General features: G+C 39.7%; 1 protein-coding gene across 1 annotated transcript in view; it reads left to right on the forward strand.

Moving 5' to 3' along the window:
- The window catches only part of LOC150083781 (EF-hand calcium-binding domain-containing protein 6-like), a 208,138-nt gene that overhangs the window by 165,870 nt on the left and 27,817 nt on the right, over positions 1–14,451 (forward strand). Inside the window, exon 16 of the mRNA XM_090378599.1 lies at positions 4,734–5,138. Coding sequence (XP_090234725.1) covers positions 4,734–5,138 — 405 coding nt within the window. The remainder of the gene's footprint in view (positions 1–4,733; positions 5,139–14,451) is intronic.

A 14,451-nucleotide genomic window follows, 5' to 3' on the forward strand; every position in this document is an offset into this window, starting at 1 on the left:
GCGTAAGGGGAGGACAGAAGTTTACTAAACTCTAAGGGAGCTGAATGATTTTGTAATAACAGAGAGCAAAGTGGAGGAGAAATTGTTGAAGTTAAACATAAAAAAGGCACCTGAGGCAAATGGAATCTATCCAGTTATATTGAAGGAGGCAGAGAGGGAAGTAAGAAAGCTCTTAGCCATAATTATGAGCGAATCTTTAGATTCAGGGGAGGTCCCCATGGACTAGAGATCTGCAAATGTATCCCCCATTCACAAAAGGTAACGCAAATAATTATAGTCCTGTTAGTTTAACTTCTATTCTGAAGAAAATAATGGCATCATTGGTTAAAGAGGTGATGCAGGATCACCTAGACAAGACTGCAGTAGCAGTTCAGAAACAGCCTGGGTTTGTTAAGGGGAAGTCTTGTCTGACCAATTTGATTGGATACTAAAATGTGGTCACAAAGGAACTGGATGCAAAAAGTAATTTTGATATCATATACTTGGATTTCAGGAAAGCGTTTGATACTGTTGCACATGGAAGACTGCTGTACAAATTGGAGCGGTATAGTAAGTTGCTTCAATGGGTAATCGGTAAGGGCAAGTTTCTTCAATGGGTAAAGGGATGGTTGAGTGGGAGACAGCAGAGAGTGGTAATAAATGGACACTGCTCTATGTGGACTAATGTTATTATTGGAGTCCTCCAGGGTTCGGTACTGAGCCCATTGTTGTTTTGTGTATTTATTAATGATATCAATGAAGGTATATTAGGCTTAATGTCCAAGTTTGCAGAGTTTACAAAGTTTGACAGGGTTGTTAATGATAGTAAAACATTATGCTACTGCAACAGGATCTAGAAAAGTTAGGTAAATGGGCTGAGAAGTGGCAACTGAAGTTTAATATTGACAAATGCAAAGTACTGCATATGGGTAGCAGTAACCCAAGAGAAACATACTAACTGTGTGGTATTGCACTCAGGGAGGTGGAGAATGAAAAAGATCTGAGAGTAATTGTGCAGTTGGATATGAAATTCTCTGAGCAGTGCAGGTGGGCTGCCAGAGCAGGTCATGGAGTTTTGTCAATGATATATAGGAATTTTACTAACAGAGACAAGGAGGTTATTATACCTTTGTATAAGGCAATGGTCAGGCCACACCTCGAGTACTGCATACAGGTCTGGAGGCCTCATTTTAGGAACGATGTAGAGTTGCTAGAATGAGGACAGAAAAGGGCAACAAGATGGTGAGAGGAACAAAGGAGTTATCTTGCCAGGAGAGGCTTAAATTCTGTAATTTGCAGCATCTGGAGACTAGGCGCCTGTGAGGTGATCTGATTGAGGTGTGCAAGGCCTTGAATGGTTTCAGCAGGATCAGTGCTGATGAGATACTTCCATTTTCTGAGATTAAGAACCTGAGGGGGCGTAGATTAAAATTGAGGAAAGATAGTTGTAGAGTAGATGTGTGGAAGTTTGCCTTTAGCCAGCAGGTAGTGGATTGCTGGAACAGACTTCCATTTGTTGTTGTGGAAGTTGATAGCTTAAATAAATTTAAGCTATCAAAGTCTAAGGCTGAACCAGACAAAAGTTTGGAGTGACCATGTGTGTGAAATGGGAAGGTTTTTTTTTTTTTTTTTTTTGTGATGCTCTATAAGCTTGTTTTCTTGCATCATATGCCTCTACTAATACTAATTTCACTGTCATGATCTAAGCAAAGATTGAGGTGGACGACTGAAAACAATAACACTAGAAATAAAGAGAGGAATAGACCTCATACAGATCATTCCATTTTGTATTCTTATAATGCCAGATGACATGAGGCTGAGAATGATCAAGTGAAAAATGGGGGACTCCATTGGAGAAGAGATCATCTTCACACTGAAGGAAAGACAGAGTGTTGGATGAGTGGTTAGGAATGTTTGGTATTCTGGTAGTTAAAATGAAAATTTATGTGAGGTCATTAGTAATTGCAAAAGTATATGCATTTTGTCCACCTGTGGTCTATATATCTAGAAAAGCTAAAGCCTAGAGAAGAGCTAACATGGAGTTATGAATATTAAAATCACCAAGAAAAATTATTTCACTGTTCGGAAGGTTTGAATGGAGAAAGTCCAGTTTGAAAGAAAAGAAGTCAAAGAGTTCTGAGTGGTTAGTAGATTTGGGGAAACGATAGAGGCAAGAGATGAATTTGACAGAGTGGGGTAAGAGATTTTAAGCCAGAGGAAATGAAAATAAGGAGTTTCCTAATTAGGAGGAAGCATCTGAAAAGGAATACAGTAATACCCCGACTTACGCGGTTCTTGATTTTTTTTGTTTGGCAACGCTGCCGCCCACTATCTTCAAGGTCGTTTTTCATATACTATCGATATACGGTGCGACGGTGGAGAGTGAGAGCAAAAGATGAACAAAATTCAACTTTGCTGCCGCATGAGCTGCACACATATACAAGAATTTGCATTCCAACTGTCATATTTATATGTGTGCATTCGAATTCGTGCTCAACTTTTGTCGGAAATTACATTGTTTTCACGAATAAAAAAACTTTCCAGGCTTTAAGGTTTCCAAAGACCGATTGACAATGATGGTCGGCGGGAATGCAGCTGGTGACTGCAAGTTAAAACCTCTCTTAATTTATCGCTCCGAAAACCCAAGAGTTTTAAAAAATATATCTAAAATTAGCTTACCAGTGATTTGGAAGTCAAATCATAAAGCTTCGGTGACAGCTTCCGTTTTCTGAGGACTGGTTTGGTCACCACTTCATACCCGAAGTCGAACGTTATTGCAAGTCTAAACAGATTCCATTTAAATTGATCCTTCTTATTAACAGTGCATCTGGTCACCCTCCTGCCACTCTAATTAATTTCGACCCACGTGTGAAAGTTGTGTTTTTGCCTCCAAACACAACCAGCTTGCTTCAACCGATGGACCAGGGAGTCATCAAAACATTCAAGGCCTACTACACGAGGCATTCGTTTGCACATCTGAATGAAGCTATAAGACAAAATAGTGAGATATCTGTTAAAGACTTTTGGAAACAATTCAATTTTTCAGATGCCGTAAGAATCGTTGAAGAATCTTGGGATGAAATTCACAAAAAAAAATTGAATGGTGTCTGGAAGAAACTTTGTCCATTTTTTTTCAAAAACGAGATGAAAACAATGCCAAAAACTGATCATGTTGCTCATATGATAGAACAAGTTGTTAATCTTGCCAGGCAATTAGATTTGGAAGTCAATGGTGATGATGTCAACGAGCTGTTGGATTCACATAGTGAGGAGCTCATAGAGATGCGTAAGCAAAATGTCACTGAATTATCCGACACTTCAGACCTAGTTCCACCAGAAAAGCACATAACAATTGCAAGCTTGACAGAAGGTCTCAGCTCAATTGAAAAGGCTTAAAAATTTTAGAAAACAGACTCCAACGAAGAACGCATTATAACTACAAAGCAAGGAATAAAAAATTATTAGCTTGCTACGAAGAAATTCTGCGTGAAAAAAAGAAGGCGCTGCCGTCAGACGAATTTGTTAGATTTTATGAAGCCATCGACATCGAAATAACTTTTTTACGTAACTCATTTATTTTTTTAATACATAATTTGTATTAATATGTATAAATAACTGCAATTTTATTAAATATTTTTCTTTTAAACTAGTGTTTTTGTTAGTCCTTGGTCCCAATTAAACAAAATTTATATGTATTTATAAATTGCAAAGTTGTACCCCGACTTACGCGAATTCGACTTAAGCGATTTTCGTCGGACCCACCTATCCGATAACTTCGGGGTATTACTGTATCAGGGTGGAAGTAAGCACACATACCACCTTTGAAGTGAAAGGAATCACAAAGTGAATAATTAAGTTAACTGAGATGAGTAATGGGTGAGGCACCCAGTAACTGAGATTCTTCTAGAAAAAGTAAGTGGGGCTTAACAGTTTGGAGATGAGACCACATATATTTGAGAAATTAATGAGGAAGCTTTGGGGAAGTTTAGATCTTTTCACAGAAAAGTTTGTTCTATTAGTTTAACTATTTGTGATGCATTCAGTAGATAAAATTTAAAGTAGATAGGGGAAGCATGTTGTATTAATTAATTAAATTTTTGAATATAGCATACACACATCAAGAATTTACCCATTTCCCTGATGTAACGTGGCCCCTTGACAATGCCTCCCAAATACACACTGCTTAAACTCCCTCCCTCCATCAGTTGGAATCAAAATCAGTATTTTTGACTTCCGGCTTACGTGTCTTCGCTGTCATACGCAGAACAATGTCTGTGACAAGCATCAAGGCTTCAGTTAATGAAAAGATCTGACCATGCAACATAAAATTAAATGGACTGAATTTTTTTTTATACTATGAGAACCTCTATGAAATTCACCATTGGTTAATGTTTTAACCACATTGGATCAACAGTTTAATTCCTCATACTAGCATAGAAAATTTAGCACATAGTGAACTCCAAATGTATTCCTTATTTTCAGTTACCGTTGGAAAAGGCAATGTCTTTTGCATGCACTGATTTCTCTTTGGTGCCAGATTAGAAGTAATTAATACTTCTCAGTAAGATAATTGCTATATAATTATATAAAGAAAAGAATATGATTAATATATGTAATTAGAGAAGTGTAATTAATAATTATGTTTGTTCTATCAAGAAGTATAATTCTGTTCATTTATTAATGATCAGATTAAGGATTTACTGATTAAGGGTCCAACCCTTTAAAAAATTTTTCTTCTTTTTTTTTATATATAGTTTAGAGCACTGTGGCGCAAACTTCCAAAGAACAGATTTGGTCAACTAAAGTATAGAGATTTCATTAAAGAGTATAAAAAGAAATCACAATCAGCAGAACCTTCTTCTCCCAGTCCATCTGTAAGTTCCAAACATAGTGCTTCAACTGAGCCTGGACAGCAGATAGAAACCTTATCTGAAACATCTTCCAGGCTTGGTAAAAGTCCCTCTCCTTTACCAGAAGCTGCTGGTAAAAGAATCTCTGATATAAAACTTGGAGAGCCAGGCATCCTTCCTGAAGAAGAAGCGGAGCTTCTTAGGAGAAGGAGAGAAAGACTGGATGAAATAGAACAAGAAAGGCGACCTACAAGAATTGTGCCTCCTGAAAAACAAGGAAAGCCAGCTGAAGGAAATGTTAAATTAAAGGTATGTTGTTGTTGTTGTTATTTGGTTTTTAGGAGCATTAGCAACTAAGGCCATATTGCTCTGGGGATATGCAGTGGTCATTCCCTGACCTTTCCACATCCTCCGTATTTGGTGGTCACGGGCTCGAACCCCGGTCTACTCAAGAAGCGTGTGCTATGCACTGCTGCTCCTGCCCACCTGGCTACGGAGGTGCCTTAAAGGTATGAAATTGTTTTTCCTGTATACATTATCAAAGTTCTTTTAGGCATTTTTCATTCACTTCTTTCCATAGAATATATATTTAAGAAAATAAAAAATTTCTAGAATGTATTAAGATTCATATATTTCTAATTTTTAGATATATAAATGAGTGATAAAAATTCATTGAAGTACTGAGTGTATATGACGATAAAGTCATATTTTAAGAGAGAGACAGAGAGACCATCTCTTTAATGAATTAACATAATGGGATTCCAATTTGATTGGATGAAAGTACATCAGATGTGAAAATATGCAAAGCAGTTGCACTATAAAGATGATCAGCACATTACATCAGAATAAATCCCTGAAAAGAGATAATGGACTTACAAAGAGAGTGGTATGATAAAAATGATTGTATGTTATTTTGCAGCAGTTAAGTATCCCCAAATTGCCTGTTTGCATTATGCTGAGAAATAGAAGAATAAGGGTGATCCTACAGTTAAGAAATGATGTAGTAGTCCCAATAAATGAACAGGATACTTGGAGATGCTTACTTTTGGAACTGCATGGAGCCATAGGCAATCTTATACTTCCACAACTTTCAGAATGCTGCATGCCATGAATTTCTATGGCAGAGTAGCATTGCATAAGCCCTTGATTACCAAATTCAGTGCACAGTGCCAATTGACATGGTTCAGAGACTAAACAAATTTTCATTAATCCACAGTCTAAAGCTGCACTGTGATTCAATTAAAAGCAGTATTGTGGATTGATATGCCAATGCATTGCTATTCCAGTCTTATGGATGTATTTGGTTCTAGAGAATGCTTGGTGAGCACTTCTAGTTTGGATGTGTTGTCCCTACTGTGTAATTTTCATGTGAAAATGTGACAGTCTGAGTATTGTTTCAGTGTAGTATGATCTTGGTTCACTTGTCACAATGAGTGAAACTGAATGCTTAGTTTTATATTCTTATTGGATGGTGCTGTGGTGATGATCTTACACATGGAAATTTTATGAAAGTGGTACTTAATTCCATGCACCTTCTATCACACTAATGCCATGTGTCATAAAGGAGTAGATATGGATGCAGATAAAGCACAACTTCTGGACTGTTGGACTATTGCCATGTGTATTAAAATGCAACTTTAAGGCTTATGGTTCATAGACAGTAGCACTGGGATATTTCTGTAGTATTCATAAAACCCAGATCTCAACTCAGAAGAGTGCTTCTGATTTGGACCTGCATCCCTAGCTACTCCTTTCACTTGGTGAAATTTTGGAACCAACTCTGACATTGAAATTGGGTTATCCCACCTAAGTATGAATCTTTGACGGGACTGCCACTTGGAGCAAGTGAAAAAATGCCAGTGACCGAATTAGCATTAATCAACAGATTGAGCAAACAGTGCTTCTGGTCTGCATTTTGCAACTACCCGGGAATAATAGAATGTATGATATAGTTACAGAAGCTGTCTCCATTTGGCTTCACTTAAAAGGGAGAGCACTTGGTGCTCTCCCTGAACTTGCCTGTAATTGCCAATACTTGTCTGAACTGAAACTTCATTACAGAGAACTGTGCCTATAACAAAAATATCCCAGCTGAACTTAGTGGAGATAGGGAGAGACCTGTTAGAATACTCCAGGTCTGTTCCTTATTCATCATGGGTATGTGCAAGTCATATCTCTTTAATAGTTATGGAGGGTTTAACTGGTTGTGGGCGGTCTTTTGTCACTGAAAAGAGTTAATGAAATTACCTTTGTAATTTCATTAACTCTTTTGAATAGCATAGGAAATTGCATAGGAATTTCCCAGCTTCCACTTTATCGTATAATATAAATTTGCAAGAATATTTGCATTAGCATTAGTAGAGGCATATGATGCAAGAAAGCAAGCTTATTCAGCATCAACCAAAAAAAAAAAAAAAAAAAAAAACACAACCACTACTCCCATTTCACCCCTCCGTTCGTTCGAAATACCTGTCCAGCTGAGCCTTAAATTTGTTTAGGCTGTCAACTTCAACAACAAGTGATGGAAGTCTATTCCACAAACCAACTGCCCGCTGGCTAAAGGCAAATTTCCGCACATCTATCCGACATCTGTCCTTCCTCAATTTGAATTTATGCCCTCTCAGGCGATTATTCTGAGCAAGAGGAAGAATCCCATCGGCATTGAGCATGCTCAAGCCATTCAAAAGCCTTATACACCTCTATCAGATCACCTCGCCGATGCCTAGTCTCCAGACTCTGTAATTTGCAAAACTTTAGCCAATGATATCGAGGCAGTGTTGTGGGATTGGAAAACTGCTAGCTTGCGGGGGATACATGGACTAATAGATTAACAGTAGCAACTGGCAGAGGTGAAAGTGATTCTTGCACTGCTTCTATTGGAATGAGCAGCAGCCTGGAAAACAAGATGCAGGGTATTTCAGAAACTGCTGGGAGTCATTGCAGTACAAGTAAACACATGACGATAGGTGCATGTATACTTGCATGTACACCAATGCTAGAAGTTCGGTAAATAACTTTGATGAATTTGAGGTATTGCTCAAAACATCAAAGGCAGATATTGTTGGAATATCAGAGACGTGGTGTCACACAGATATAAGGAATGCAGAACTGAAATTTGGGGAGTACAATGTGTACAGGAAGGTTTGATTTGATTTGATTTGATTTGGATTTTATTGGCGCATTAGCAACTAGGGCTATAATGCGCCAAGACCAGGTAATATATAAAAATTCAACATCTTAGTGACCTAATTAATTAGGCCACCATGTCCAGATCTAATAACAAATATATAAAAAAGATAAATCAATAAAAGAAATAACAACAACATATAAATTTTAAATACGATTAAAAACCTTTATTGCTTTCAAAAAGCTAAAAATCGCAGACACATTGTCATTGTCGGATAAAATCTGACTGAGTGTATACGGCTCAGTCAGATGGTGAAAAGCGGTAAAACGGATATTGCTAAAATCTGGACAGTCAACTAAAATGTATCTAATAGATAAAATTGTGCCACAGGACTCACACATAGGAGGGTCATCAGCCCTCAGCAAAAAAGAATGAGTCAATTGACTATGTCCTATGCGGGTCCGGGCAAGAACAACTTCCTCCTTACGATTTCTGCGCAGACTAGACTGCCACGGTTCAATTACAGGCTTTATAAGATATAATTTATTCGCAGTCTGTCTATTCCACGAATCCTGCCATTGGGAGTGTATCTTTTCATGTATTATTTGCCTGTAGTCTGTATAGGGGACTGGCAGGCAGCGATTATTATTGGGAATTGCTGATTTGGCTGCAGTGTCAGCCAAATCATTTCCCCTAATCCCAACGTGGCTAGGAATCCAGCAGAAGCGGATATCATATTCACATTCACGGAGGAAGTGAATCTTCTGCTGAATACTAGACAGAACTGGGTGAGGATTATATCTCACAGATATTAAAGCCTGTAAAACGCTGAGAGAGTCAGAATATAAAATGAACCGTTGGTATTGGCATTTACTAATGTGATCCAAGGCTAACTCTATAGCATCCAGCTCTGCAGTAAATATGCTGCATTCAGAGGGAATCTGCTCCGATGTAGTGCTGTCTGTAAAGACAGCAGCAGAAACTACATATGATTCTAACTTCGAACCGTCTGTGTAAACTGGCACGAAGTCAGAATATTCAGCTCGGTGTGCTGAATAAAGCTGCAGGTAGACAGACGATGGAGTGTCCGACTTTCCCCAATTTCTAAGGGACAAGTCACATGCCGGGAAATGAGCATGCCAGGGTGGAAGGGGTTGCTTCGGTGTTTGGGCAACCTTGTCTACCTTGATATTAAGTTCTTTGAGTAGCTCTTGGAGACGAATACCAAAAGGTCGGTTGGCAGTCTTACGGGTGTTGTACAAATTTTCCCATCGTGGCTCAAAAACGGATAGCCACGTATGATGGTCAGGCAGGGATTTCAGTTTTAAAGCGTAGTTTAGAGATAACTGCTTACGTCGAAGTGATAACGGCAGTTCGTTTGCTTCGACGTATAAGCTCTGGACTGGAGATGTTTGATATGCTCCAATAGCGGTACGGAGAGCCAGATAATGGACAGGATCCAGCCAACGAAGTACACTGTCTCTGGCCGAATTGTATACCAGGGACCCATAATCTATTCTGGATCGTACAAGTGCACGGTAGATGTGTAGTAGGGTGCATCGATCCGCACCCCAAGATGTAGAGGACAGAGAGCGCAGAATATTCAGCCCTCTTGTGCACTTTGTGTGGAGTTGACGGATGTGATCCAAAAAGGTCAACTTTTTATCAAATACGAGTCCCAAAAATTTTGTGTACGCCAAAAATTTTGTGTACTCGTACATTTTGTCCGAGCCTTAATTCAGGTTCAGGATGAAGATTACGCTTACGACAAAAGTGTATGCAAACGGTCTTCTCTGGCAAGAACCTGAAGCCATTAGCAAGTGCCCAGGAATTAAGGCGATCGATGGATTTTTGCAGTTGTCTTTCAATAACCCTCATGTTGCATGACTGACAAAATATGCTAAAGTCATCAACATAGAGGGCACTGTTTACGGTTGGAGGAAGTTGTTCTGTGATGGAATTTACTTTGATGGTGAAAAGCATGACACTTAAAACTGATCTCTGTGGTACTCCCTCCTCTTGGCTAAAGGAACGAGAGAGTGAGGATCCCACACGAACTTGGAAAGATCGATTGGCTAAAATGTTTTTAATAAAAATGGGGAGTCGTCCCCTAAGACCAAGGCTATGCAGATCTTTTAAGATGCCAAATCTCCAAGTTGTGTCATACGCTTTCTCCATGTCAAAGAACACTGACACCAAGTGTTCGCGTTTTAGGAAAACATCCCGGATGGATGTTTCCAATCTAATAAGATGGTCCAAAGTGGACCGGTTCCTTCGGAAGCCGCACTGGATGTTGGAGAGAAGGTCATTTGATTCTAGATACCATATTAAACGAGAATTAACCATTCTCTCCAGGATTTTGCACAGACAGCTAGTCAGAGCAATAGGACGATAATTGGTGGTGATTTTTGGATCCTTTCCTGGCTTAGGAAAGGCAAGAACAATTGCCTTGCGCCAGGAGTCCGGAAACTGCCTTCAATAAAGATTTTGTTATATAGAAGGAGCAGATAATCCATAGATTTTGGTGAAAGATGTTTAATCATTTCATAATGGATGCAGTCTGGTCCAACAGCACATGCTTTGGAAAGAGTGAGAGCTCTTTTCAGTTACTCTATAGTGAATACCCCGTTGCAGGGATAGAGGCCCTTTTTTTTTTTTTTTTTTTTATGAGAACCACCTGGCGAGGCTGGCAAAAGGTAGAACATTATAAGGAGAGGCTTTGAACATGTGAACTATGGAACTTGATAGATTACACCATCCTCAATCAGTTCCACTCTAAGTTCCTCAGAGGAACATGACTGAGTCTGTAAGGCTTTAAAAGCAGTGTTGAGCTGCAGATGATTCACAAGGATTTTTTTTTTTTTTTTTTTTTTATGTGAACCCCAAACACGAGAGGTATTAGAACCTATATAGTACGTAGTACCGTGCTTGGGTTGGAGGTTGAGAAGATGAAAGAAGATATTTGTTGAAACTGGACTTGAACTTCTGTAGATTGTAATTTTCAGGAAATACGTACGAAGGAAGGTTGTTCCAGAAAACGGCAGTTGAATGAATAAATGAGGAAGATGAAAAGTTGGTTCTGTGGGTTTGAAGTTGGACAGTAAATGGATGTTGGCTGGTGGCGGCACGTGTTCGGACTGTTTTGAAAGAGAGAGCAGGAATTATAGAAGCCAATTCAGAAGAACAGTGCCCATGGAAGTATCTGTAGAAGAGGCATGCAGCAGAAACAGTGCGTCTATGAGAAAGCGAGTGGAGAGACTCTGTTAGAGATGAATCATTAATTAACCTAACTGCCGTCTTCTGAATGGAATCAAGAAGCCTGAGAGAGGTTTTGGGGGCACCACCCCAGATGTGGGAACAATATTCCATGGCAGGGCGGATTTGCGATTTATACAGAGTGAGCAGCTGTTTGGGAGAAAAGTAACGCCGAGAGCGAAAGAGAAAACCAAGTTTTTTGATGCAGAGGAAGCAATATTTGTAATGTGCTTGTGCCAAGAGAGATTAGAAGTCAGGGTAATCCCCAAAAGAGAAATATCATTTTGCCTAGAAATCGGAGTGTCACTAAAGATAAGCATAGGAGCAGAAGCATCCTTTTTGCGAGATATAAGACAAGATTGAGTTTTAGAAGGGTTGAAATCAATTAAGTTGTCTTTGCCCCACTGGAGAATTACCTGATGATCGGCATTTAAGGAATTGGCAGCAGATTTTCGAGAACTTGAAGCTGATTGAGCTGGACAAGGTTTCTCAAAATGGAAAGTTGAATGCAATGTGCTATCATCGGCAAAACTATGGATAGGATTTCCAGTCAATGGAAGAAGGTCATTGATATACAAGAGGAAAAGAGTGGGGGAAAGAACTGAACCTTGGGGGACACCGGCACTAGTGGAGAAGTTAGAAGACAGAGAGCCATCTACCATCACCCTCAGTGAGCGATCAGAGAGAAAACTGGATAACCAATTACTAAAAACAGTTGGCAAACCATAAGATGGAAGCTTGTTTAGAAGACCTTTATGCCAAACACGATCAAAAGCCTTTGAGATGTCAAGAGCAACTACTTGTGTTTCACCGAACCTTTCCATTGAATTAGACCATAAATGGGTAACATAAGCCAGAATATCACCAGTGGATCGACACTGACGGAATCCATACTGGCGATCGTTGATCAGACGGAAGGTTTCTAGGTAGTTTAAGAGTTGGCGGTTAATTGATTTCTCCATTACTTTAGAAAGAGTAGAAGTAATTGCAATGGGACGATAATTGGATGGGAGGGATTTGTCACCCTTTTTAGGAACTGGCTGGATATGAGCAAATTTCCAAGCAGAAGGAAAAACACCTTTGGAATAAGAAAGTGAAAAAAGGCGGCAAAGAATAGGAGTAAGTTCAGGAGCACAGGTTTTGAGAACAAGTGGAGAAATACCATCATGACCTGGAGCTTTCTTAGCATCAAGATTCATCAAAATCCTTCTGATATCCTTTTGACGGAAGACCACAGGAGGCATTGAATGGAGTGTGTTAGGAATGGTGGGAGGTGTTTTACCAAGATCATTAATACATGAGCTCGAAGAAAAATGGGATGCTAGCAGGTCAGCTTTATCCTTGGCTGAAGTGACAACAGAACCATCTGGTTTGGACAGAGGTGGGAGCAGAGATGGGCAAAAGTTGCGGCCAATAGCTTTAGCAAGAGACCAGAATGCTCGGCTACCATTAGGGCAAGAAGCAAGTTTTCTACTCTTAGCCTGTTCAAACTCTAGTTTAAGAAGTCTCGCAGGTCATCCCATTTTGCATTCTTGTAATGCCAAACAATACGAGGTTGGGAATAGCCAAGAGATAAATGTTCCATTGGAGAAAAGACAATCACCAAGTTGTGATCTGAAGTACCTAAAGGACCTCTCACTTCAACCTTGTACTTAGAAGGGTTGTTTGTGAGACAAAGATCAAGCTTATTGGCTGTATGATTAGGATTGTCCGGTATTCTTGTAGGTAAATGAACAACCTGTGCTAGGTCATTAGTAATTGCAAAAGCCTCAGCATCTCGACCTGCTGGGTCGGTGTGACTAGAAAACGGAAGCCAGCTGGAGTTGTGAACGTTAAAATCGCCAAGGAAAATTACCTCACTGTTAGGAAAGTTGGACTGGGAAAGTCAAGTTGCAAAGAGAGGAAGTCAAAGAGCTCCAAGTGATTAGTGGAGTTGGGAGAACGGTAGAGACAACAGATGACTTTTACACAATGAGGTAGAGAGATTTTAAGCCAGAGAAGATTAAAGAGAGGAGATTCCAAATTGCTAAGTCTCTGACAGGGAATATCAGAATGGACATATGCCCAAGTACCACCTTTGAGGCGAAAGGAATCATACAGCAAATAATTTAGACATCTGAGATGAGCAGTAGTTGAATCAACTGATAACTGAGATTCAGTCAGAAAAAGTACATGGGATTTGGAAGACTGCAAGTGGAAATGGACATCGTTGTGATTAGAATTGAGACCACGTATATTTGTGAAATGAATTAGGAAGTCCTTGGGAGGTTTAGATCTTTTCGCAGATAAGCTTGCTCTATTATTTTGACAATTCATGGTGTATTCAATAGTAAGAAAAAGTGGGTGGGACATGCTGTATGAAGTAATGAAATTTTTGGATATGGCGTACATGTGTTAAGAATATACCCAGATCCTTGACATAACGTGGCCCCGACAATGCTCCCCGCATACACACTACTCGGACTCCCTCCGGTCACTATCTGGCAGAGTAGAGGTAGCAAGATTGTACACTAGCTGATCCGGAAGCTTCCTAGAGAGTTACCAATAGGTTCAGTCCGGTGTACTAACTAGCGGCCAGCCTGCGAACACCGTTTTAGAGCTGTACCCTCGAAATGTAAGGAATATTGGATCTCGCCACGACATTCCAAGTTGTATTTGTTTTTCTTTATTTGTGTTCAGCTCCTTGTTTCTATGATGTATTTGTATTTCTTTTTGCATTTGTAATCTGTATTTTGTAGCCTTTTGTATGTGTTCGCTATATTTTGTAGCCATTTGAATTTGTACTTATGTTATCTATATGTGAACCCCTGGCGCTCGTCGCCGTAATGGGATATTGTGCTGTAATTCTACTTCACAATAAAGATTTATTTATTTATTTATTTATTCATCGTAACCTCAAAAATCATCAATCATACTGCATGATGGAAGAGATAGGGAAGGGTTGGCCGGAACTTAGCTCTAGAGACTAAACATGGGTTCCACCACTTCAAGCCTCCAATAAGCAAAGTGGTGGTATTTCACCGGTTGATGAGAGTCATCTACCACCTAGTACTGCCTGGTAACATAGAGGGGCGGCGTTCCTCCATGTGGTGTGGGCGCCACACTTCGACCCCTGCTTACGTTGGTTCACACCTGGGTGGTCACCCACCATGTACTTGTGCATGAAGGTTATACCCAGGATTACTAACAGTCCCACCATCGTGAAGGTGCAAGCAGAGGATTTGGCTGTCATAGACCGTC

This window comes from Mastigoproctus giganteus, chromosome 7 (genome assembly GCF_048544385.1).
Source record: "Mastigoproctus giganteus isolate SK-2022 chromosome 7, ASM4854438v1, whole genome shotgun sequence".
NCBI classification, from domain to species: domain Eukaryota; kingdom Metazoa; phylum Arthropoda; class Arachnida; order Uropygi; family Thelyphonidae; genus Mastigoproctus; species Mastigoproctus giganteus.